A 22,623-nucleotide genomic window follows, 5' to 3' on the forward strand; every position below is an offset into this window, starting at 1 on the left:
CCCGATGCCGATGGGCGGCCGGTCATGGATGACTCCGCGCCGTCTTCCTCCTTCTCTGCTGCCCATTACTTTCCGGCACGACGCCGTGTATGGCAGGCATGCACCAACTGCCGGGCCCGCAAGACGCGATGCGACGCTGCCAAGCCAAAGTGCAGTCTCTGCGTGACGCAGAACGTGGAGTGCGTCTACCGCGACTCGAACCAGCCGCGCATCGAGCAGAATACTAGGATCTTGTTGGAGCGCATCCAGATGTTGGAAGATCGCCTGCTTTCTTCACCAGTATTTTCTGGACAACAGCAACCGCAGAGCCAGCAAGCTTCCCAACCGTCTTTAGATACGCCATCACCCCAAGCTACACGGCATGCTACGACTCCGCGATCGGCACACCATACACAGCCCGAGGCAGGTCCTGACTCAACGTCAACGAGGGACCAAACAGACGCGGTTCAGACAAGGAATGCTGATGCAGATGCTCAAATTCCAATCCCTTTATCCCATACAGCGAATGCGAACCATGTCTTTGAGTGGCCGATAGTAAAGCAGCTGCTATCAGAAACGGACTCGGAGTCACAACCACCGCAGCCAGCTTTTCCGGGAGGACTGCGCTCAGCGGAAGCAACTGACATCTTTTTCCGCAAAGATACAGGTACAGATTCTTCGAAGTGCCCTCCAGAGTCTTGGAGATTATTCCAAGACCGGAGTCTGCCAGTATCCATCCATGCCGCCGATCGGTATCGGGAGGTGATCCATGAGTACTTTGCCGAAGTGAACATCTTCTTTCCTCTCCTCTCCCCGCAGGACATCATCAACACTTTCAATGAAGTAGTAGCGTCTGAAAAGACTGCAAGTGTGGTCTCGCCTCTTACTGCGCCGGCCCGGTACTGTTTATTGCTGTTGGTCCTCTGCATGGGATCCTTCGTCTACACTGGGGACTATCGCATCTCATTGGATGAAAGAGCAGGCCGAGATGGAGGTCAACGCCAAAGACCCATAAGTTCGAGCATCATTGGAGACTTTCCAGGCATCGATGAGCAGCTGTGGCGAAAAGCGCGACTTTTGCTGGGCTTCATTTCATCTGAAATCAGCCTTGAAGCAGCACAATGCACGATGTTGGCGAGGTCAGACTCATGCTTGTATACTTAGCATTGTTCTACCTGAACTGACGGCCTGCAGCTTATACATGAATGCGAACGGAAGAGTAGCAGATTCTTTCCACTGGGCACATGCAACCGCCGTCAAGTGTGAAGCTCTCGCGAAAAGGTACTTATCTTGAGGACCTCGCAAGTCCCGCCTGCAAGCAACTGGGTTACTAAAACAAGAAACAGAGATGCCAGAGGCGCAGAAGGCAACGATGAATTCTCGGACGCCTTCCGTAGACTCTTTTGGGTCGCACTGATTTACGAAGGTGACTTTGTGTCCGAGATCTCAATCACATTACCCTCAGGTATAGCGAGATACGAAGAAGTCGTACCCTACCCGGCCCCCGAAACACCCAAGCAGCACAAAGACTTCACCACCAACCAGGCGACCCCGGAAGCCGAGGTGACGAGTCCGTCATCGACGTCTTTCTACAGGACCGAGGAACTTGTCGCCTTCCAAATCAGTACCAACGCGGCAATCAGGCGGTTTCTCAACCGGGTTAACAGCGTCGTCTTTGATAGCAAAGACCAGTTTCGCATGACGCGCACCAACTACGCCAACTGGCTACTGCGGATCACCGAGGATCTTTGGTCGTATCACGGTGCGCTTTACCGCAATCTCCCCGATTTCCTGCTCACGAGCCAGCCTAGAAGAACGCCTGGGCAACAGTCGGAAATTGCGACTTCTCCTATGACGCCCGGTATCATTCAAGTTGAAGAGTTGGGCAACAATCCGTGGAACGTGCTGAGGCTCAAGGGGCGGTACTATGCGGGGCAGTACATCATTCATCGCCCTTTCATCGAATACGTGATGTTGAACATCGCGCACTTCGAGACGCATCCGTGCCGGGAGGCGATATTGGAGCGGTGCCGAATGTGCCTTGAGGGTTGCAAGGGTTTCATCAATGTTTTCGACATTGATCCTGCCAACAGCATTACTGGCCTATTTGCTGCCGGAATGGTGTAAGTGCGAAGCCTTAGGCTACAGAGCACCACTACTGTAGAGGCTCGTTTCTGACATCTCCTTAGGACCTTCACCATGGTTACCATCCTCCGAGTGGCGACAATGTGCCCCGTCTTCAAAGAAATCCTGCCGGAAGATATCGAGGGTGCAATGTTTGTAGGAACGCGGAACTTGCGGCGGTTCAGCATTAGCGTGAGGGAGTTTGAGTGGCACTTGAGCGTATTGGAAAGACTTGCGGCGTCTTGTAGGAATAGAATGAGTGCTTAGGTAGCGGAAGACATATCGCTGCCGCATTTTGGAACGCTCGGAATTCAAAACGACATGCTCGGTGGATACTACTGTCAAGAAAAGTCTCACAAACTGTCGTTCTAGGAGAATGAAGCGTGAAAACTCCATAGAATTCTTCATGGGGGATTGCGGTGGAAATTACCTCAATCGAAGTCTTCTAGAAACCTCAATACTAAGCTTCTATCGCTGTACTGTTTCGCTTCTCAAATGTCGATCAGACGCGGTTGGTTCCAATTCCCTGGGTCAGACGGGTACATTCAAGAGTCGATTATTTGAGATGGCTTACTCAATGGACGTGGGTAAAGTTTCATCCGAAAATTAGAGCGGTGTCAACGAGGATGCCATCCAAACTTGCGACGTTGCAAGTCGCTGTAAGCGAAGCCAAATCCATGGGAACCGAAAGCGAATGGGCAAATGAAGATCTCGAAGACGAAAAGAAAACCTTCCCTACGGAGTCAAATAAAGCAAGTGATGATCTTGTTGGTAAATATACCTCATGCTTGAATAGCGACGAACATCCTGAGGATTCAAGCTGTCTAGAACAACAACTCATTAACCATTCTGACTTATCACGCAAGTCATTCGCGTTGGTTTCGCATTTTCTTGCTCAAAATTCCTATCTCTTTCCTCATTCGTTCTACTCCTCATAACTTCACTAATCTACTGTTCAATCATCGATTCGATTTCGAAGCAAAGCAGAATTCTCGTTATTGACTTGAGCAATTCCTATCGAATATGAAGTTCTCCGCAAACGCCGCTCTCTTGATCTTGGGGCTTATAGCGTCTGTCCATGCGAGTGCGTACTTCTTAATGCTTCCGGCGCCAAGACGTCCATCTGCACTTGCGTGCTAATATAGATATCGACAGCTCCCCAGAAGAAGGGTGGTGGCGTTGCAGGCCAGGCCTGCACTGACGGGACATTCAAGGGAACTTGCTCTGCAGACGGTCGATGTGGGTTGGAAATCCCGCCCAATGAGTTGTCCAGCCAGATTGTCGCTGGCCAATGTGGCCGATGATTAGACCACTCTGCTGTTTCAATTACATCAAAGAGACAAACAAATAGAGCCAATGAATGTATTCAATGCCACATACACTGATTCCTTGAGCCGCACCTCTGGACCTGTGACTGTACTGGTGTTTATGCGTGGCTTTTGCTACATAAGACTCTCGGCTATTCTCGGCCAATCGCGGCTCTTAATGAGCCAATCTTCTGATGATATTGCTCAGTCGAGATCTAAGTCAGAATAATAGAAAAGAGAAAGAGCCGTTTCAGGGTCTAGGACATTCTTGCCTGTCTCATTATTGTGGTGAGTCACCTAGCAGTTCATTGGTAGAACACCGAAAGTGGCTGCATCGTTCATTATGAATCATACCTCGTCACCGAGATACTAAGAGTTCATTGGCGGACTCTTCCAGTTATAGTGGACCGTCCGAATCCTGGCGTACATCCTTGGATCAAAGGGGCTTAGTCCTGCGGCTCGGACTTCTGGGCCATCGACCACGGTGTTGAGAACCCGTGGATGTTCGGAACGCCGCCTAGTTTGTTTATGTGAATGCAAGTAATTATATAGATATGGGAATCATCCGAATGGAGCTTATTCCATTCCATCAATTCAATCGAAAAGACAACTTCAATTTTAGATACAACATCGGGATCCAGTTCCGTCCCCTCTTCCAACTAAGACCAGCCAGAATCTAATTCCACTCAAACGACCACTTATCAATGCCGGGTGCAACAACAACAGCAACGAACACAGCAACAACTGCGCTACTTCGGAATTCGACGGACTCGCTCTCAAATCAGAACAACAACAACAACAACATACCACTTTCCCCGAAAGAGTCAATTGACTCTCACAGCGCGGGCATGCAACCATTCATTCCTGGGCAATGCCTCTTCTGCCCCAATCTCTCAGCAGACTTCCCTGCCAGTGTAGCCCACATGCAAAAGTCACACGGCCTGTTTATTCCACATCATCAAAATCTACTCGTCGACCTGGAAACTCTCTTCAAGTACCTGCACCTAGTCATATTCGATTATCGGGAATGTCTACATTGCGGGACAAAGAGGACAACGGTACAAGCTGTACAGCAACACATGGTCGGCAAAGGTCACTGCAGGTTTGACCCAGCAAACCAAGACTCCGAATTTGCCGACTTTTACGACTTCACTTTCTCCGAGACCGAAGGCAACGAAGGGAGTGACTTTGAGAGCGACAAAGACGAGTGCGATGTGCAGAACGAGCCGGCAAGCCCAAGTCGACAGCCGTTACAGGTCGATGAAGACTCTCTTCGGTTGCCATCAGGCAAGATCATATCCAAGCGGTCCTCGGACCAGACGGGACCGTCTATCAATCACCTAAGACGCCGAATGCGGACCCCACCTTCACGACTAGAATATGTCCAGGTAGAATCTGAAGAAGAGGAGCCCAGCGAGGACCCGGTGCATCCTGGTCGGACACAAGCACTGTCTAAAAGAGAAAAGCGAGAGAAGGCGGTGATCGCGCATCAGCTAGCAAACATGAGGGCGAATGATCGAAGTGCACTGATGCACTTATCTACATCGGAGCAGCGATCGCTGCTGGCGGTGCAGTACAGGAATGAAGAAAAGGTGCAGAAGGAGGAACGGCGCCGGCAGGGTAAGATCGATCGGAAGGGGAACAAGAACTTGTACGCGTACTGGAACACAGAAACGCCTGTTTACCAGTGTGGATAGATAAGGCGCTGTATTAAATCCTAATGAATGTCGGCATTGTCTTGTGCACCAATTTACTTGAAAAGTAACCATGTGTTCTTGATAGTTTTGCAGAATCGGAAGTGATTTGGCAAGCATTCTGATAGTAGCTGAAGATGGTCCCCGGGAGCCAGAATTAATGAACTCTACTCGTGGTGGGCTTAACGATGTCGATGTAGGTTTGGAAATCACGCTTTCTAATCGAGATCTACGTCATGCAGTACACCGACTAGGTTGACCTTGCGTTGGATTGACGTGGATGGAGACCTGTCAAACTTCAGACAGATTGGCCGATTCCTGGATCTCCCACAAAAGAGGGCAAGAGAGGAAGTCTTGTTCATCTGGCATCTATGCAATCGACTACCCTAGTAGTTGCCATTGAGCGGTAAGTGATTGGATGATACTATGGGCGGCATTCGCTTCGCACATAGTCTTGGCCGAATGCACTACATGCAGGGTTCTGTGGCCTTCTCAGCCAGATTGGGACGGCCCAACTTGGAATTCTGGGAAGAAATACGGGTGCTGAGTATTTTTTGTGAACTATGGACTTTCTCACTTACATCAGACAGCTTGGTGGCTATACCATGAGAAGACTGTGTAAAAATGTAACATATTTCGTGTGCCAATGAAGGCTAAAAGATGACCTAGCGTATATCAATTCCTGTTAAGATCACGAAAAAAACTAGCGGGCAGAACGTCGCAGCTTTAGAATGTGCGATGCAGTTCTCCGTGCACGCATACAGTGGAGATTACAGGGGATGGATGGAGGGGTTAACACGGCTTCTCTCCGCGTACAGGGGGGACTGCCTTGCCTTGTGGCTGCCAATTTTAAGATTGCCGGCTCCTTTGAGAGAGCGAGAGCGAACTGCGAAGTACTTCATGCATTTCGCTTCATGCATCATGAGTTCCTTCAGAGACAAAGGTTGATAGTTGTGCGCCGTGGAAATAAATGCCAGTACTCAACGTTGTCTTCCGTCCTAAGCCTTCTCTACCTTACCTTATGAACTCTATAGATAGAGCCTTATAGAGCCAGTCACTCTGGTTTCGAGGTCAGGGGCACGAACGAGGTCCGACCAATTTGACAGGTGCCGGTGTCAGCAGTAAATTGCATCGGTTGGAGTCTAGAAATCAAAGTGGTCGATAGTAGAAGCAAGGTTACCTGCCACACCTGAGCTGTACACTATACACACATTTCGCATTCACCAGTTAACAGACTTGATAAGGCGTAGAATGTCCGATAGGCCGCTCTACTTTGTCCGTTGATGCAAACCAGTCTGGTGGATAGCTCCGTGCAATCCGTAGGCCTCGATCGTTGGCCCTAATGGGTACTAACAAGGCCTGGGGCAAAATCTGCGTCCCTGTCACCCTGTCAAGCACGTTTCGAATCGAAATTAAAGTCATGGGCGTGCGGCGCCTGTACCGTTCCCATCCCAAGCGCGCTACCGCATTCAGGTGGCACTTCAATTCGTTGAAGGCTTTGGAAGTGCGCCGCCCAGCCGGTCACCGCGTTTCAGCTGCCCAGGCCCGCAGAATAGGTGCATCTTCATCCTTGCAAACATACAGCTCGCTGGGATTGACAGCTCACGGGATGCATGGCGGGCCTGCTGGGGTGGCGGAGGCGGCAGTGATGGGACAAACAAACGTTGAGATCGGGCGGCTCGGGGGAGTAAAGGTTGTAGATACTAAAGAAACGCCGATGGCCTACTTGGAGGGAAGGCTTATTGGGTCTGTCAGTGTGAACTTGTCCTTCCCTCAACCAATCCCATTCCCGAGTCTCTCTCCTTGACAGGTTTGGTGATATTCGTTCGTTTCATTCCACTTCTCTTCGCACTCCCTGTAAACCACTTCAAGATGCTTCCTACTACTTCACTTTTGCTTGCCGGTGCTGGCATCGCCAATGCATACACCATTGCCGTGGCCGAGCCCTTCATGCGCAAAAACATCGATCCCGTCGTCATCCCGGGCCAGTACAAGAGCCACATGCACACCTTCTTTGGTTCCGACGCCGTCACCCTAAACACGAACACCTCTGCCGAGCTCCAAGCAGGTTGCTCAACTGCCGAGAACCCCAATGACTACTCTTCTTACTGTAAGCTGAGGCCCAATCCTATGTTCTCTTGAACCACAGCCATTTCCCCAATTTCAAGAAGATCTCTCGCTGACTTAAACTCTAAAGGGGTCCCAACTCTGTACGTCAAGAATGACACCGGCATGACCCCAGTCCCCTTCTCTCGCTTCAGCGCCTACTACGTCGCTATCGAAAGCGCTGAGGTCGCCATCCCCCAAAACTACAAAACCGTTGCCGGAAACTCCAAAGGAACCACACAAGCCGACGTCGAGGACCTCGCCGGCATCCAATGGTTCTGTGAGGGCGATCCCACCGAAGAGGGTAAAGAGGTCGCGGCGTGGCCCACAAAGACGTGCTCCACGCACCTACAGACTCTCCTCCTCTTCCACGACTGCGTTAACGAGCAGACTCTCGAGTCGGCCTACTCGGGTACCCAGAACTGGAAGGACGGCTTCAAGCCCGCCAACCGGTGCCCCGAAGGCATGAAGCGCCAGCCGCAGCTTCGGTTCTCAATCCGCTATGATCTGCGCAAGGTGCTTCCAGACGGATGGAACGGCACGCCGCCTTTTGAGCTTGCGTGCGGTAACTCGTTCTGCTCGCACGGCGACTTTATCAACGGGTGGTTGCCCGAGGCTGCTACCAATATGCTCAAGGCGAACAGCAAGCGAGACTTTGCGGGTGTCGATGGGCCTGATGGAAAGTACAATGCTGGTTCCAAGTGCGGCGCCGAGAACGCGGTAAGTAATCCTCTTGACCCAATGATGGAAAGAGAGCAGGGCTGATACCAATACAGAAGGACGCCGATCCCAACAATGGCACATCCGACTACGATGAGAGTGTCAAGATGATGAGCGCCAAGCGCAGCATTGGTCAGCGCTCGCAGTCTCGTCGCGTCTAAAGAGGTATGCCTAGACCTTCCTCGTAGGCAGACTATCATGAGTCACCAAGTGTGATCCCCTGGGAATACCAGTGGCCATCATTTGGGGGGTCATGAACCGTACAAAGTCCTTCTCATTCTCCTGTACAATGTTAAACTTTCATGTATTTACAAGTTACAAACTTCAGGTGCAGATTGAATGACAACCAAAGGTCTTCACTGTATCGACACGCTTGGAAGTAATATTCCACAACGCTGGAAGAACACAGCAAAGCATTTCTGCGACAGTGACATTCGTTGATAGCATCCATACCTTGCCAAAGCCTAATGGATGTGCAACGTTCAATTTACGGTGGAACGATCGGGAAAAGTACCCGTGGTCTCAGCCTCATCATTGCATATATGAAAGCTTGTCTTACAGCACGGAACGAACTCAGTGAGTTCATCACTGCAAGGGGTTAGTCTGAAAACTTTGCGTTCCAGGTCATCAGCTGGCAAGAGCCAATTTGTTGGCGCAGCGCCTTTGAGTATGCTGAACAGGGAGCGATGGAATTTGCAGTAGCCCTTTATTTTTCCCAGGGATATGAGCATTCAATCATGGAGTATGGTTCAAAGATGTCGAGGCAAAATAGGCTGACAGCGTGATCAGAAGTCTTCATAGCAGAGTTTACCGATTCTACATCTAGACCTCCACATACATACAAGCTGTCTACCTGCTTGGATCACCTCCTTGGAACAATATCGCTCACCCAGGACTAGAGATTGGTCAAAGACTCAGACTGTGTTCAGAAGATGTATATGCCTCATCCCATCAAAGCCGTCATGAGCACCAGCCCACCAGCTATCACACACTTATAAATGGCGGCTGGGCCGTACTGTCTGGTAGAGCCGCTCACTGTATTGATAATGGGAACTAGCGAAGCTGCCTGTTAGTTTCTTGACCAGAGATTGACAGAAAATGAATACTCACGTGAAGCAGTAGTTGGCAGCGGAAGAACTACACCCGAATTGAGCGATCCCAGAGTTGGGATCTGTTCTGGGTTCGATTCGTGCGCCGTCACTGTGCCGTGAAGGCTCGCCGTTAGTGACGTGTCTTTTCTCAGAGGCAGAGTCTCTCCGGGAGTCGGGCCGGATTGCAAAACCAATCCTTGAGGGTCTTGGGCAGCAGTGACACGTGTAGACTCGGATGGTAATGCTGCGCTTGGATAGTCGGCCATGCTGAACAGGGAGTATTGAGGATCTATGCCAGCAGGTATGGTGATAACCCCCGACGCCCTGACATTCTGCACCACCTCCGACACTGGGCGTGTGATTTTTGCCACGACGGGGGTTGGACCACACGTTGTGCAGGTCTGAACTTCTGCGGTAAAACCGAAGGGGACATCCGCAGACGTCACCGTAGGTTTCGAGGGCATCCCACGATATGTCTCTGTGACAGCATACACCTGCTTAGCGAGACCCGTGGAACAGAAAGTATCGTATTCGGTAGTGTAGGAGATTGTGTGCACGCAAGTATCGCATCCGCATTTGTTGCAATTTGGGGCCTGTAGTTGAACGGTGATGGGCTGTCCCGTGGCGGCTGGCAAGCGGACAACGGGAGTCGCCATGCAGCTGCCGCATAACGGAGCGAATGGCTGCTTGGTGAAGCACTGGACGATGGTCGCAGTACGACACGCAAGGAGAGTCGATTGGGAAAAGACTTCCATTACCGCGATGTTGATGATAGTAATAACGGCGAAGAACGTAACGGAGCGATTCGTCCTTGGTTGCTGAATTAATGTATTCGAGTACAGTTTTTATCGAGAAATAACAACGTTTTATGTTTGTGGTTGTAGTGGGAGGGTATGTGGCCACCAGACTTGCCAGACTTGGTTGGAGGAAGCATTTAGAAGCGAGCTTAGGAACAAGTGTGTGTGTCTTACTATAAAATATCACTGAGTACACATGCGGAAGTTCTGACAGCTTTTGAGCTGTAACAATGTGGGAGCCGCCTTGTGGCTAGCTGAAGTATGGAATTTTGTTTCAATGGACATATCAGACTCAACCGCGATGTCGGGACGCCGACCGCCTAGGCCTGGTATTGCGGCGTTGTGTGAAACTATTCTCGGTCTAGCTACATACCTAAATCGCACCTCAAGTTTCACAGCGTTCCAACTCATGCTTTTACCAATTACAATTAGTTCATTGTCTGACACTGAGGCTTGATGTCTCGTTGAAATAAGAGTTTTCTGTCCCGCGAAAATGAGATTTGATGTCTCATTGTAATAATATTGTGGAGTTTCTTCTCTTGGTGTTGATTGCTTCAATTACGAGCGACCTTTTGCTCCCCGGCGTTGAACCTTGACATATATGTATCTGGGAATCATGTCGTCTATTTTCTGCTATATCGGGGAGCTCTTACTGTCATGTGAGTTAGTCATTAACGTTATCTCAATCGCCATCATGAAGCCTCGGTCTATACTCAGCTTGCTTTTCCTTCCGCAAACCATCTCAGCGTCTGAACCATTCTTTGACCATGAAAATGGCTTGCCAGCAACATGGTGCTTCACTTACTTATCGACTTACCTGGAGCCTACGAGTATAGCTGCTGGCTCAACAGGACTGGAGACGGCACTGAACTCAACTTCCATCGCTAACGCACCTTTGTCAACGGAAACAACCATTGGGCTTTCCACAAATCCTACACTTGGGGCTTCCGCAACGCTGAGCTTTTCTCTCGGCACCTCCCTCCCGGCTACGGAACAGATTGGTGCGCCGGCAACGACCCCGTTGACAATACCCACTTCGTCTCTACAACTGTCTTCGTTTTCTGTTGCTGCATCTGATACTTCGTTGACTTTGCTCACCACAACTTCGTCCGCAAGTCTGACCTCTAGCAGACTAGCCCCGACCACTGCTACTAGCTCCGGCTCATCTACGTCGATATCCGCGCAAGCTGCTGAAACTGTGATCTTCTTCGTTGCTCCAGGCTCAACTTCGACTGTGAGACGAAATCTGAAGAAGAGGGTGATGGGTGGTTTCGTGAACCACAACACCAACGCAGATCGTCAGCTATGCAACACCGCAACAGTGTTTTCCTTGGTCGCTGGCGAATTACTAGATGGTGGCGTACCAGTGTATTACTCTCCAGGTGATAGCCATAAACCTCTCAATGCTATGGGGACGCGACCGAACAACGCCATTACAACAACATTCAACGTCTTTGATGGGGTTCTTCGGTTTTACCATCCATCTCTCCCTGGTAGCCAGGCAAGCTTCTGTCAAGATGCTACTGGGCAGGTCCATGTCACCTTTACGTCCAGACCGCCTGATTGCGATCCAGTTTCTCTCTTAGCATATGGAGGTAAAGTTCACCAATAAGTTTACCTTGTCCGCCCTAACGATGCCGAAGCTGATATTCACATGGGATAGTCGACTTGTGTCAAAACGGCCAAATACAACTTCCCGGCTTGCCTAGTCAGAGTACCTCGACATCGACTACAGCAAGTGCAACTTCGTTGGAAGTCTTGACCAGCACCACAAGTCGTTCTACCGCAAGTGTTACAAGCAGCTTATTGCAAGACACTTCTATATTTTCCCGCACTATGTCGACAGTCTCTAGCGTCTCCGAGTCGCTCATATCATCGAATTCTGGTCCAAGTACCATATCATTTATAACATTACCGACACGCGATCCTGAAACTCAAATCTTTCCATCACCGATTCCTCTAACATTGTCATCGCCTTCGTTATCTCCATCATTCTCGTCATCCATATTGTCTTCGCCGTCTCCAGCGGCCTCATTATCGCCCTCGTTATCGCCCTCGTTATCGCCCTCGTTATCGCCCTCACCGCCGTCAACCACAACCTTCTTCACTCAGACTTCCACAAGGACAGAATCAACATCTTCCACCTCGGCACGCTTCTCAAATTCGACAAGTGTTGAGGCATCAACATTCTCGGCGAGCATTTCCGACGCTTCTTCAAGCATCTCGTCCTCGCTCACAACCAGTCTGTCCTCCAGCTCATCCATCATAACTCCAATCTCGTCAACTACCTCCAGCTCAAGTTCTTCGCTCAGCAGCTCAAGCACATCTGCTACGCCCATATGTACACCTGGCGTCGAGTTCGCCGCCTACGTCTTTCCTCGAACTTCCGAGCCTTGTCAAGAGCTCCTGCGCGTGTACTCTGATTCGACCAAAAGCGCAAGGGATCTGAACTTGACTACAGTCATGCAAGGCAGAACTCCTCTTGGCACAGGCTTTACTCCGCTCGTCTCATGGAGGACGAGCCCGAGTGACGAAACAGGTCCCACAAACATCTATGGAGTACGTGGCCCGGCGAACACTACGTGGAGCAATTCGTGTGATTTGATCCAACACCGAGGCTACCTAAAGTTCAACGAAGCAAAGATCTGGTTTCTGACAATCGATGTGCCTGATGATTTCGGGTTTGTTTGGTTTTATGGTACATTCTCGTCATCTGTGGCCGGAGCTTACGGTGCCAATGCCGGTCAGATCACGGCAGACTACTCCCGTCGAGCCAGGGTGACTGCTGCGAACGTCCTTGTACGTGACTCTGAGATATACGTGCCTTTTCGCGCATTGTTCCTCAACGCTGGCGGTCCCGGTAGCCTCAACATGCCACTGCCGCCCGGCGTAGAATTCGTATCGGGTTGTTCCAACACGCCTGCTACTCCCGCTTTCCCTCAGTGGGAAGCGGAGTTGTGGACTCCGTAATCAGCACTATACTATTTATCACCTCGTCGCCTTCATCACGCGTGGCCAAGGGGCGTATATCTTTCTCAGAATCTCCGGTTTCTGCACTCTGACATTTCCTTTCGCTGTCAGGAGGCCTTCATCAGCATTCTTACCCCGATAGGTGTCATGACATAGCTATCTTCACTGATGTTGCTTCGGTCTTTAGCCACGGATGCGGCTGGAGTGGCAGTTGTCCGCTTGCCGCTTGTGGTAGTGTTAGTCATTTGGTTGCCTATTAGTCAAGCTGTTAATTGTACTAAAAATAGACATTTGAACTTCGTTCACTTCTGCCTACGGTGCTTTGCAAGCAATTTCGTAAGTCTATTGCGCTGATATCGCCCTATTGTGCGGCTAGAAAGGCCTATACTCGTCGCCAAGGGGAATGTCATTTTCCCTTGCAACTGCTAGATTGCGTCAGTACGTCACTCTCAATCTTTGCGCCCTTTCGAAGTTTTACTCCGAGGTTTGGATGGAGAGCAATGTCGGTTTGATATAATTTGTTGTTGTCTATGATCAAACCGTGTATCTGTGAATTGACGTCAATTTGTACTTGAGGGGATAGTTCGTTGAAAGACGATAACCCATGGCCAGAAGTATCACATTGCCTTCTTTGCCTACCGTCCAATTGCTAAGGTGCTCTGTAGGTCGCTATGAAGGGAAGACCCAGATGTTCATCGAAGAAAATTGAGATAAGCATCAAACTACCTAATAGGACCGTGAAATGTCGATATTACACACCATCTAGTCTGTGTTACATCCAATTTACTCCAGTCGAAAAGAAATTGACACTATGGTAGCAAGTCGGAGCATGTGCACCTAAGTTCGGGATGCAAACATACCCTACCTGAAGAGATGAGTTTATTTGAACAGCCAAACGAGGACTGCAGATGTATTTGCTCCCTTTGAGGCCTTCAGAGCCTTTCAATCCTTGCCACTGTCGGGCGTCGCAGGCGGTGATTCGTTGTACCTCTCTGCATCGTCAGGAATTCTCACGACCGCGCTGCTCGTCCAGATATGCTTTCCCCTATCCATCTTAAGTCCAAAGATCAGTCCCCCTTTGATGCTGACTGTTGATTTGGGTACTCCATTCTCATCGCATGTGCGATGAAAAACCCGAGTCCCGCATAGCCGGCAGAAAAAGCAGTCCATGTGCCCGCCGCTCTTTGTGGGACGAGTCCAGACCTGGAGCTTCGACTCGAGATTATCCGAGAGCGGAAAGAGGCCATCAGCGGGGAAGATTGCCGATGTACCAAATGCTGAAGCAGATTGCTTGCGGCATTGCGAGCAGTGGCAGCAGTAGATATCAAGGGGTTCAGGTGCTGGAGTCTTGAATGTAACTGTGCCGCATTGACATTCCACGTCCATTTTGAGCAGAAGACGCTTGATGATGACTGACTGGATGATGTTGGAACTGTTGCGTTGCCGATTTCCTGATAATATGGTCTCGGCTGTGAGTAAGATGGATTTTAACCCATGGAAATGAAAGCTAGTCAGAACCCCAACATCAACTTTGAAGGATGTTGTGATGGTTGTTCAGGTTTGACACGCGAAGGGCGCCAGTGATCAGCTGGTTTCGCTTCACTTGAGTCATCATCGTTGATTGGCTGGCTTCTTGCATGCGCGTGAGCGCTCACTACCTTCAGCTCAACTTCTTGATTACTGAGATTGCCTAAGGTGTATGAATGTTCGCGAGGATGCGCCTCACTCACCCATTGGGTCCGTGAAGTGAGATTGAGTTTTTGTGAAATCAGTGAGACGCGACTGATGTGAGTTAGTTGTGAATATGAAATGAGTCAGCGCTCAGACATGATCTCAAGCCCCTGAACGCTCCCTTCCCCCGGCCATGTGTAGTCTGAACTAGTGCCAACTTCAGCGCGTCAGTGATCGCTGGCGTTCAAGCTTTCTTATTTAGCCGGGACGAAAAGTCGTATGGTAACATCACCAACTTCATCTGGTTAAGAATGATAGCTTCCCCAGGTTCCGGGACATCTCACCCTTGGCGACCCCCGGTGCCGCTATGCCGATTCAGCCGCTGTTAAGAAGCACGTGGACGACTTTCCCCGGCACCCAAAGAGCTGGAAAATCTGGTTCTGTTCAATTTGCGGAGAAACCATCGTCGTCGGAATAGCAGCCGCCCTGATATACCCTAGTCAACTCGGCCGGGATGGCCCATCAGACCCCCGCCAAAAAATTCTCCCTTTTGACCGTGACCCTCCGTTCCAGATTAAGCACCCCGCGACCAGGAGAAGAGCCTAAATGAGACTGCTCAATCAATGCTGTCACCCGCTTCCCTCCCGCACACTCATCTAGATTGCTATTGACCCAATGTAGTCGAATCAAGCCCCCTCGAGGCCCCTCACTGCCGGCCTCGCGCCGTGGTACTCTTGAATCTTGCCCCTGGGAGAAGCAAGGTTCGTCTTGAGCCACGAAGCGAACTCCCGAAGAGGTCGCACCCGGCCGTTCACCCCATGTCCAATAACCCCACAAAGGAGGTGTTCCCGTCCTTTTCGTTCTCTAGTCGTGACGAGATTGAAGTGCTTCGTGTGGGCTCATCATCGCCTGTTGAGCGCACCTGTTGAATAAGCATATATAGACGGCTGCCCAGCCAGGTCATTCCTGTTTTTGAAAGCTTGATGTCCACAACCATCGTTAGTCCCCTCGCTACTCTAAATTCTTCGACAGAAACATCGATTCGCCCATCATGCTCCTCGATACCATCGTCACCGGTCTCCTGATGGCCGCCAGCGCGGCCGCCATCCCTATCGAGAACCCCATGGAGCTCATCAAGCGCGCCCCGAGCGCTGGCGTCGTGATCCAAAAGTGCGCCAAGCCCGGGGTCTTCGCCCTCGCCTACGACGATGGCCCGTACCAGTACACTTCCCAGCTCGTCGACATCCTGAACAACGGCGGCGCCAAGGCCACTTTCTTCATGACGGGAACCCTCTACGGGTGCATCTACAACCAGCGCACCGCCGTCAAGAAGGCCTTCGACTCTGGCCACCAGATTGCCTCGCACACCTGGACCCACCCGTCCACCTTTGGTAGCTTGACCACGGCGCAGCTCACGACTGAGATGCAGAAGCTCGAACAGGCGATGGTCAACATCATCGGCAAGAAGCCTGCCTACATGCGCCCGCCGTACCTCGCTACCGGCGGATCCGTGCTCTCGACGATGAAGACGCTGGGATACAAGGTCATCACTGATGATGTGGATTCTGGCGATTGGAACGGACAGACGCCGGCGCAGAGCGAGGCCAAGTTCACTGCTGCTGGCGCGAGCGGCAACGGACATATCCCTCTCATGCACGAGACCTACGCAACCACGGTGCAGACTTTGACCCCGTGGTTGATCAACTGGGCGAAGCAGAACAACCTCAAGCTGGTTACTGTTGGTAAGTGAAGTGTGCGAATAGACTCATGTAGCCGGTAACTAACTTGTGTATCAGCTGAATGTCTCGATGATGCCAGCGGCGCGTACCAGTCTGGCTCTTTCACTGGCAACGGCGCGACAACTTGCTAGAGGGAAAAGTTATGGTGGAACCCTGACATCCTTTATTAGGGTGGCAATGGTTACCAGGAGATTTCGTGAACATATTATTCCGTACATATCTTTGATGCCTAGCGCATATTGAAAATAGGAAAAGCATCGGTTTCTTGCTACAGATATCCGGCCACCCACACTCGGCAAAGACAGGGTACTCTAGACACCAAAGTGATACGCCTGTATGTGCTTCAATGTCGCCCGGGCATGCCCCATAATGACGAGTTTCCAAGCTTACCTCACATCAAAGGGCACTCCGTGCAGGACTCTTCCAGGTTTCAGACCATCTTTACTGAGTGGAGGCAAGGTCTTGCTTTCGTGAGACTTCCAGTGGGTAAATGCCCCTCAGTGGGCAAGCGTTGCCCTCAAAGTCATGGCGTAGGAGTAACAAAATGCATCTGCAATTCGTAAACTTAGCAATGTAGTGAATGATACAATCTCTCATCGGTAATGATACTCTGAACCCTATTTCCTATGTCACGCCTACAATTTCTATTGCTATTGGCGTTTCGCCGCGATGCTTTACGTGTACTCTCAGCAGTGTATATGAAGAGAACCGGATAGGAATGGTAATAATGCCGATAAGAGTAAAACACAGTTGGTTGGAAGATAGTTCTAAGAGGTTACACTAGTATAAGGTAAGTAAAGGATTGGGTTTATCGCGCAGCGGGGTATTCTCTCGTGCTCCGATATGCTCCGTCGTGGACGGTAATTTACAGCATTCCGTGACCATCACGCAACCTCCCCTTCGCAAGCGCTCCGCTCATAAACCTCCATAGATACCATGGTCAATCGCAGTTACGCTCTCCAGACGTCTCTGCATAGTTCAATGTGTGCCAATTCCGATAGATCAGGATGATACTCGTCGGTTGCCACTCCTGGCTGGCCGGCACTGCGGAGATCCTTCAGAAGGGCATTCCGGCACCGATAGACCATCAGGGATGTGTTGGCCTTTGCGAGACGGCTGAGCTCTGCCATATCCCACTGGGTGGTCAGGTGCCCCTTGGCGTGGTCGATTGTCATGTTCTCGGTCATGTCGTATCTGATAGACGACTGGAAGGTCGATCCCTTGACATCCACGAAAGGGAATGTGAGGTCGTTGTCCGCCCAATTGATATTAATCTTTATAAAGACCGCAGCTCCCCGTTGTGGCCAGGCAGGAACCGTAGGCACCGCGTGGCTCTTCTTCGCGCGAGCGTTACTCGCCGCGGACACGCTGGCGTCCTCTGTGAGGGTGCCGACGTACATGGTCGTTTGGGCCGCTTATCGCTTGGTCGCAGGCACTGGGGGCATGACCACCGTGCTGGTATCCCAGCTTGTGAAGACGAGGTACCAGAGCTCCTTGATGCGGTTATCGAGGGCCTATCGGCTAGCCACCTCTCGGAATCTGGTAACATCCAAGTACACCTCCATCTATGGTTCAGGGATTACTTTCTGGGCGGTACTCAGACCGTCGTACTTCGAGAAAGTAGGCAGGGAACCGGATCTAGCCCTACTAGATGTAACGATCAACTATGCTTACCGAATTATCTTGTCGAGCGAGGTATACGCTTCTCTTCTATAATACGGATAATGTAGTTACGGAGTCTAGAACGGCGGGGGGTAGGAGGAGGCGGTATCGTTGGTCTGGAATTGGGTAAACGAACGGGTATTTACGGCGGTTAGCATTTCTTTTCGTACGATTAAAGTATATACTGTAATCAAGAAATATAGAGCTTATGGACGGGGGTTATTTGCGAAATATTGAAATTATATACGATAAGACTTATCTAAATTCTTCTCTATAGGGATGTTTAAATATAGTTAAAGTATTGCGAATCTCGGCTTATAGATGGAGGAAGAAAGAAGAAAAAGAGAAAAGAAAGAAAAAGGAAATTACGTCGCGTTAAGAGGACTTTTCCTTCGCCACGAGGTCGTTGATAGAATATATAGAGTAAAACATGAGTTCGTTGATGGATATTTTACTCTGCGTAATCTTCTTTAGAGACTAAATGTAGAAGGCGCATGGGTCTTAAACCGATGTACCTCCTACCCCTTCTGCATAATTATACCATGCCACGTCTGGCCTGCTTGCCTTTGTTTTCCTACCTTATGTCACATTGTCATTGTAAAAGATCCACTTTCCTACTTCTGTCGATTAGGCATTCATCATAGGGTGGAGGCTCATAGATGCTGACTGCTGTAAGGTACAAAAGATGAAATGCTGATATATGCCCTTTATTCGATGCGTACGCTCTGCGCTGTATACATCTATATATCCAAGCTGGCCATTTGTTTCTTAGGCCCTCTATCATCCCTGACGAAGAATGAAGAATTTGAATCCCGATTCCTGGTGTAAATTGAGACTACTAGGTTGCTTTGTTCATTGATAACACAAGGTCTCCCTCTCACACCAGTTCCAGAACTTGGTTCCTAGAGACTTCTCCCCGCTTGATGGCGGCTTCATTCCCTCAGCGATGTCTCCCGGGATGCATCCAAATCTTCCCCACGGAATAATGTACGAACCAGACTTCTCCACCGAAACGTCTGGGGAACAAGCCGCGAACAGCTCACTATATGCGCCATGTCTGGGTCCTTTGAACACGACACCCTGAGACTCGATTAGCTTTATGGCGGGAATCACCATGCCAAGGACTTTGGACATACCATGATGACGCTCATTGCTGCTGGAGCGTGCCTCTGCAACTCTGTTTTGACTAGTCCGGGGTTCACACTCTGTCCCTCAAGTCAGCATCCGTTGTATGTGACGAAGCGGGGAAACCGGGCTTACCACAGAGACGATGCCATCATCCTTCACTCGCTTCGCAAACTCATCGGCAAGAAAGACGCAGCCGACTTTCCCTTGCATGTAATCGCTCATAGAATCCCCAGAGAGCTTGGGCGAGCCCTTGGTGTCATCCCAGATCAGACCACCCTTAGGTGCCCCAAGCGAAATCATACTCGCGACCCAGACCACTCTTACGCTCCCTTTTGGGATTCCTTCTAGTCGAGCCGTAGCCCGTAATCTCTCCTCCAGACATCGCGTGAGAAGATACGGGCCGAGGGCGTTGGTGCCAATCTGGAGCTCATGACCTTGAGCGCTTGTGCTACCCTGAGGCGGCATCATGACGCCGGCGTTGTGTATCAGGACATCTAACCTCGACTCTTTTGCCAGGAAGGATTCGACGGCTGGTTTGACTGTCGTCAGATCTGCGAGATCGAGAACGAGCGGCTCGAGCTTGCCATTGCTCAATGGTTGAAGGGCTTTGATGGTCTTGATTGCTTCGGCTATCTTCACACTTGAGCGGGTCGCGATGTATATCGTCGCGTTGGCTGCATAAAGAATCTTGCAGAGTTCCAGTCCAATGCCAGATGCTCCGCCAGTGATGACGAATACCTGTGTCTTCTTAATTTCGTTGCTACATGTCAGGGTAGTTGATAAAGCAATACGCACTCTGCCTGCTTGGTTTGGCAGATTCTCTTCTGTGAAAGTGGGTTTGGGTGGGAAAAGCTGGTTCATGTTGCGATTCAACATCATAAATTGCGGATGTAGTGATAGGGTCGGGATCAGACGTGGTGACTCAAACAATGCGGAAGGTAGAAATAAAACCCCGAAGTATTCAGAAACCCAGTTCTCTGATGTTGGAATAAATCGGACATACCTCACGAACTCAGGAAGATAGAATCTATATAATCATCAGGCTCCCCCAATCTCTACACAGCACAGTACACGTGTCGCGGTCTTTCTGATTAGTGCTTTTTCGTAAGCTATGTTGGTGTCTACGAAAACACAGCCCCCGCCTTCAGGAACATCATGGCGGCGCAATAATCAGCGATGCCTGAAGCCACAAAAAATGCTCTGGGCGGGCGATCGGGCCAACGTCTTGGCTTGGTCCGACAGCGGGCAGAATCCAGCGAAGTTTCGAAATCGGGTGCAGGCCAAAGCCGACCCGGTTCGGGATTACGACAAAAGAAATGGCCCTGTAAATCCGAGACCACCGGATCCGGCCCGGCGCCCCACATGGGAGGTCCCCGAAGGATGCGGAAGGATTCGATATTGATAATGCTCCTCACGACTACCGGCGTGCAGAATGTTTCGCAAAATTTCTCAGCTAGTGGTTTGTCAAAGTGATTGCGATAAATCAACCGCCGGATTTCTTCCTAATTAAGGAGGCTATCTTGAAAAAGGAGGCCTCAGCGAGTGTCATTTATAGGCCCAATCACGATCGAGGCGGCGAGGCCAAGAGTAGGTAGATGATGCCACCACAATGAACTAAGCTTCGGTATCAACAGCGTCTTCATGTCGATGAAAGATATTGTTTTCACGGATTGGATCCATACGAAAAGCGACATGAGGATCGGTTCTGTCTCAAGAGAAGGCTTCGGACCCTACCGAGCCTCCGCCACAACTGTAATTTACAACCCGAATGTCAACTTATTGGAAGAGAACCGGAATTCTCTTGGTGTGACAACAGCAGAAGGCGAATGATCTTTCATTTGCAACAGCAATGCCTAAGTGGATCAACGGTCTTCATCCTTGCTGCGCACAGGCGGCACCGGTGATCAAAAGGGTAGGAACCTGTGACAACGTCAGTCAGTGGTTTAGATGAGGTAGACAGGAGGCCAAGATTGTAAACTTACGGAGATCAGGTGTTCATAGTGTCCCAGACAGTGGCGATAGAAGCCAAGCATCGATGGTTTTTGCCCAAACATCGCTGACAAGCTTTACGCGAGTCAACTTTTCAAGGTTGGGTGGCGTCTCGTCGATCGTCAATGTTGTTTGGTACGTGTTCCCACGGTTTCTCAACCCGTCTTTGAGGGAGAGGAGCAGCGCGTTTCTTGTCCAGTAGATCATGAGTTGAGTATTGGCCCGACCCAACCGGCGGAGTTCATCACGGTCCCAGCTAGCAATGCAAACTTCCTTAGCAGTGAATATCGGATAGCCAAGCGTCTGCTCATATTTGGTGCCAAAGGAGAGGTCTGAACCTCTTGCGTCGCAAGCCCTGAATCTCAGAGACTCGAGCTCCTAATCGACTTCGGCCTTCAGAAAGACGTCATCTCCACGAGAGCGCGGCCGACGAGGAGGTGGATCAGAGGCGGCAATACTGGTATCGTCCCCATGAAGCTTCTTGGAAGGCTTGGCGTCTTCTGTCAAGACTCCAATCTTGACTATACTATCCTTGGTCTTCCTAGCAACAGCACGAGCGGGTTGAGGAACTCGTGTATTGGTGTCCCAGTTTGTGAACGCCAACTCCCAAATCTTGGCTCTTGCAGCCTCTTTCTCTTCCGCCGTATTAAGCCTCCACAAACGAGAACACTCGTGGTGTCTCTCCATCCAGATGTCGGGGATACTTTTCTCCGTCGCTGTCAGATCATCATAGCATTGTAATGACCACCCGACCTTGGATCGTTCATCGGACAGGGAGATGATCGGATATAGGGAATGAATGGCGTTCTCGGAAGTTGTACGAGGGGTGGAGGATGAGGGAGTATCTGGCGACATGATGGGATTGTCGTGTGGGGTTCCGCGGAAAGCGTCGTAACTCCAAGATAAGAGGATAAGGTGCTTAAAATTGTGAAGAGGGCGTTGAATTGTCGTGTCGAGTATCGACTGGCTGGTGACAAGCTACTACTGCTGAAATATTGCGAACGATGCAAAAGCCGCGAGAATTACACCGACGGCGAGTTGGGTGTAGTGGGAGTTGAAAGTTTTGATGGAATGGAAAGAAAAGGACTTAAGGGTCAGGCGTGGATAAAGCGAGGAAAGATGAGAAGAGAGGTGAGAGGAAACTAGGGAAGGTGAGAGAAGGTGAGGGAAGGGGGGAGGAAAGGTAAGAGAACACGGAAGGTGAAAGGCAGCAGAAGGCGAAAGGGAATTTGTGAAATGAAGGAAAAAGAAGGCGCATTCAAGTTGCTTTCTTTCAGGAAGTCAAGCTCAACACCGACACCACTCGTGCCATAGGCGAACTGTTGTACGAGACCGAAAGAAGTTAATAATAGGCCTTGTGAACAAGATAGCAGACAATTGCGACCATCGTGAAGAAAGCTATAAGGCGTTTGGCATGGACAACATGCCAGTCGAACCCGCCAGCATTAACACGAGTCTCGAACTCCTATCCTCTTTCTTTCTGAAATTTGCAACTTCAGCAATATCACCTGCCCGCCCCCGCCTCATACCTGGTCTCTCATTTCATTCGTGTGTCCATCATCATCTTCGCTGCCATATCAACCACCACCAGACGATCTGATCCCATTTTTGTCACGAAGTGATTCGATACCACTGAGGTCAGGTGA

General features: G+C 50.3%; 12 protein-coding genes across 12 annotated transcripts; 6 read left to right on the plus strand and 6 right to left on the minus strand.

The window, feature by feature from the left end:
- Positions 1 to 24: 24 nt before the first annotated feature.
- On the plus strand, positions 25 to 2,370 carry CPAR01_16200 (uncharacterized protein; the record flags this gene model as incomplete). The annotated part of the gene is made up of 4 exons (XM_060500445.1): positions 25 to 1,118; positions 1,174 to 1,260; positions 1,326 to 2,102; positions 2,169 to 2,370. 4 exons carry the CDS (start codon positions 25 to 27, stop codon positions 2,368 to 2,370), a joined length of 2,160 nt encoding a protein of 719 aa, XP_060340926.1.
- Positions 2,371 to 3,126: 756 nt separating this feature from the next.
- On the plus strand, positions 3,127 to 3,407 carry CPAR01_16201 (uncharacterized protein; the record flags this gene model as incomplete). The annotated part of the gene is made up of 2 exons (XM_060500446.1): positions 3,127 to 3,187; positions 3,259 to 3,407. 2 exons carry the CDS (start codon positions 3,127 to 3,129, stop codon positions 3,405 to 3,407), a joined length of 210 nt encoding a protein of 69 aa, XP_060340927.1.
- Positions 3,408 to 4,489: 1,082 nt separating this feature from the next.
- Positions 4,490 to 5,107, plus strand: CPAR01_16202 (uncharacterized protein; the record flags this gene model as incomplete). Its single annotated transcript, XM_060500447.1, has 1 exon — positions 4,490 to 5,107. The coding sequence occupies one exon, from the start codon at positions 4,490 to 4,492 to the stop codon at positions 5,105 to 5,107; it is 618 nt and encodes a 205-aa protein (XP_060340928.1).
- A 1,869-nt stretch (positions 5,108 to 6,976) lies between these two features.
- On the plus strand, positions 6,977 to 8,091 carry CPAR01_16203 (uncharacterized protein; the record flags this gene model as incomplete). Its single annotated transcript, XM_060500448.1, has 3 exons — positions 6,977 to 7,214; positions 7,302 to 7,930; positions 7,987 to 8,091. The coding sequence occupies 3 exons, from the start codon at positions 6,977 to 6,979 to the stop codon at positions 8,089 to 8,091; spliced, it is 972 nt and encodes a 323-aa protein (XP_060340929.1).
- A 908-nt stretch (positions 8,092 to 8,999) lies between these two features.
- On the minus strand, positions 9,000 to 9,776 carry CPAR01_16204 (uncharacterized protein; the record flags this gene model as incomplete). The annotated part of the gene is made up of 1 exon (XM_060500449.1): positions 9,000 to 9,776. The coding sequence occupies one exon, from the start codon at positions 9,774 to 9,776 to the stop codon at positions 9,000 to 9,002; it is 777 nt and encodes a 258-aa protein (XP_060340930.1).
- A 736-nt stretch (positions 9,777 to 10,512) lies between these two features.
- CPAR01_16205 (uncharacterized protein) lies at positions 10,513 to 12,788 on the plus strand (the record flags this gene model as incomplete). The annotated part of the gene is made up of 3 exons (XM_060500450.1): positions 10,513 to 11,413; positions 11,997 to 12,060; positions 12,113 to 12,788. 3 exons carry the CDS (start codon positions 10,513 to 10,515, stop codon positions 12,786 to 12,788), a joined length of 1,641 nt encoding a protein of 546 aa, XP_060340931.1.
- On the minus strand, positions 11,753 to 12,157 carry CPAR01_16206 (uncharacterized protein; the record flags this gene model as incomplete). Its single annotated transcript, XM_060500451.1, has 2 exons — positions 11,753 to 11,917; positions 11,963 to 12,157. 2 exons carry the CDS (start codon positions 12,155 to 12,157, stop codon positions 11,753 to 11,755), a joined length of 360 nt encoding a protein of 119 aa, XP_060340932.1.
- A 942-nt stretch (positions 12,789 to 13,730) lies between the features above and the next one.
- CPAR01_16207 (glutathione-dependent formaldehyde-activating enzyme) lies at positions 13,731 to 14,174 on the minus strand (the record flags this gene model as incomplete). Its single annotated transcript, XM_060500452.1, has 2 exons — positions 13,731 to 13,984; positions 14,060 to 14,174. The coding sequence occupies 2 exons, from the start codon at positions 14,172 to 14,174 to the stop codon at positions 13,731 to 13,733; spliced, it is 369 nt and encodes a 122-aa protein (XP_060340933.1).
- A 1,336-nt stretch (positions 14,175 to 15,510) lies between these two features.
- CPAR01_16208 (polysaccharide deacetylase) lies at positions 15,511 to 16,329 on the plus strand (the record flags this gene model as incomplete). Its single annotated transcript, XM_060500453.1, has 2 exons — positions 15,511 to 16,201; positions 16,256 to 16,329. 2 exons carry the CDS (start codon positions 15,511 to 15,513, stop codon positions 16,327 to 16,329), a joined length of 765 nt encoding a protein of 254 aa, XP_060340934.1.
- Positions 16,330 to 17,148: 819 nt separating this feature from the next.
- On the minus strand, positions 17,149 to 17,598 carry CPAR01_16209 (uncharacterized protein; the record flags this gene model as incomplete). Its single annotated transcript, XM_060500454.1, has 1 exon — positions 17,149 to 17,598. The coding sequence occupies one exon, from the start codon at positions 17,596 to 17,598 to the stop codon at positions 17,149 to 17,151; it is 450 nt and encodes a 149-aa protein (XP_060340935.1).
- A 1,114-nt stretch (positions 17,599 to 18,712) lies between these two features.
- CPAR01_16210 (uncharacterized protein) lies at positions 18,713 to 19,849 on the minus strand (the record flags this gene model as incomplete). The annotated part of the gene is made up of 3 exons (XM_060500455.1): positions 18,713 to 18,940; positions 18,997 to 19,065; positions 19,121 to 19,849. 3 exons carry the CDS (start codon positions 19,847 to 19,849, stop codon positions 18,713 to 18,715), a joined length of 1,026 nt encoding a protein of 341 aa, XP_060340936.1.
- Positions 19,850 to 21,355: 1,506 nt separating this feature from the next.
- Positions 21,356 to 21,832, minus strand: CPAR01_16211 (uncharacterized protein; the record flags this gene model as incomplete). The annotated part of the gene is made up of 1 exon (XM_060500456.1): positions 21,356 to 21,832. The coding sequence occupies one exon, from the start codon at positions 21,830 to 21,832 to the stop codon at positions 21,356 to 21,358; it is 477 nt and encodes a 158-aa protein (XP_060340937.1).
- Between the last annotated feature and the right edge of the window lie 791 nt (positions 21,833 to 22,623).

Source organism: Colletotrichum paranaense (assembly GCF_030867605.1).
Source record: "Colletotrichum paranaense strain IMI 384185 chromosome Unknown Scaffold_23.1, whole genome shotgun sequence".
NCBI classification, from domain to species: domain Eukaryota; kingdom Fungi; phylum Ascomycota; class Sordariomycetes; order Glomerellales; family Glomerellaceae; genus Colletotrichum; species Colletotrichum paranaense.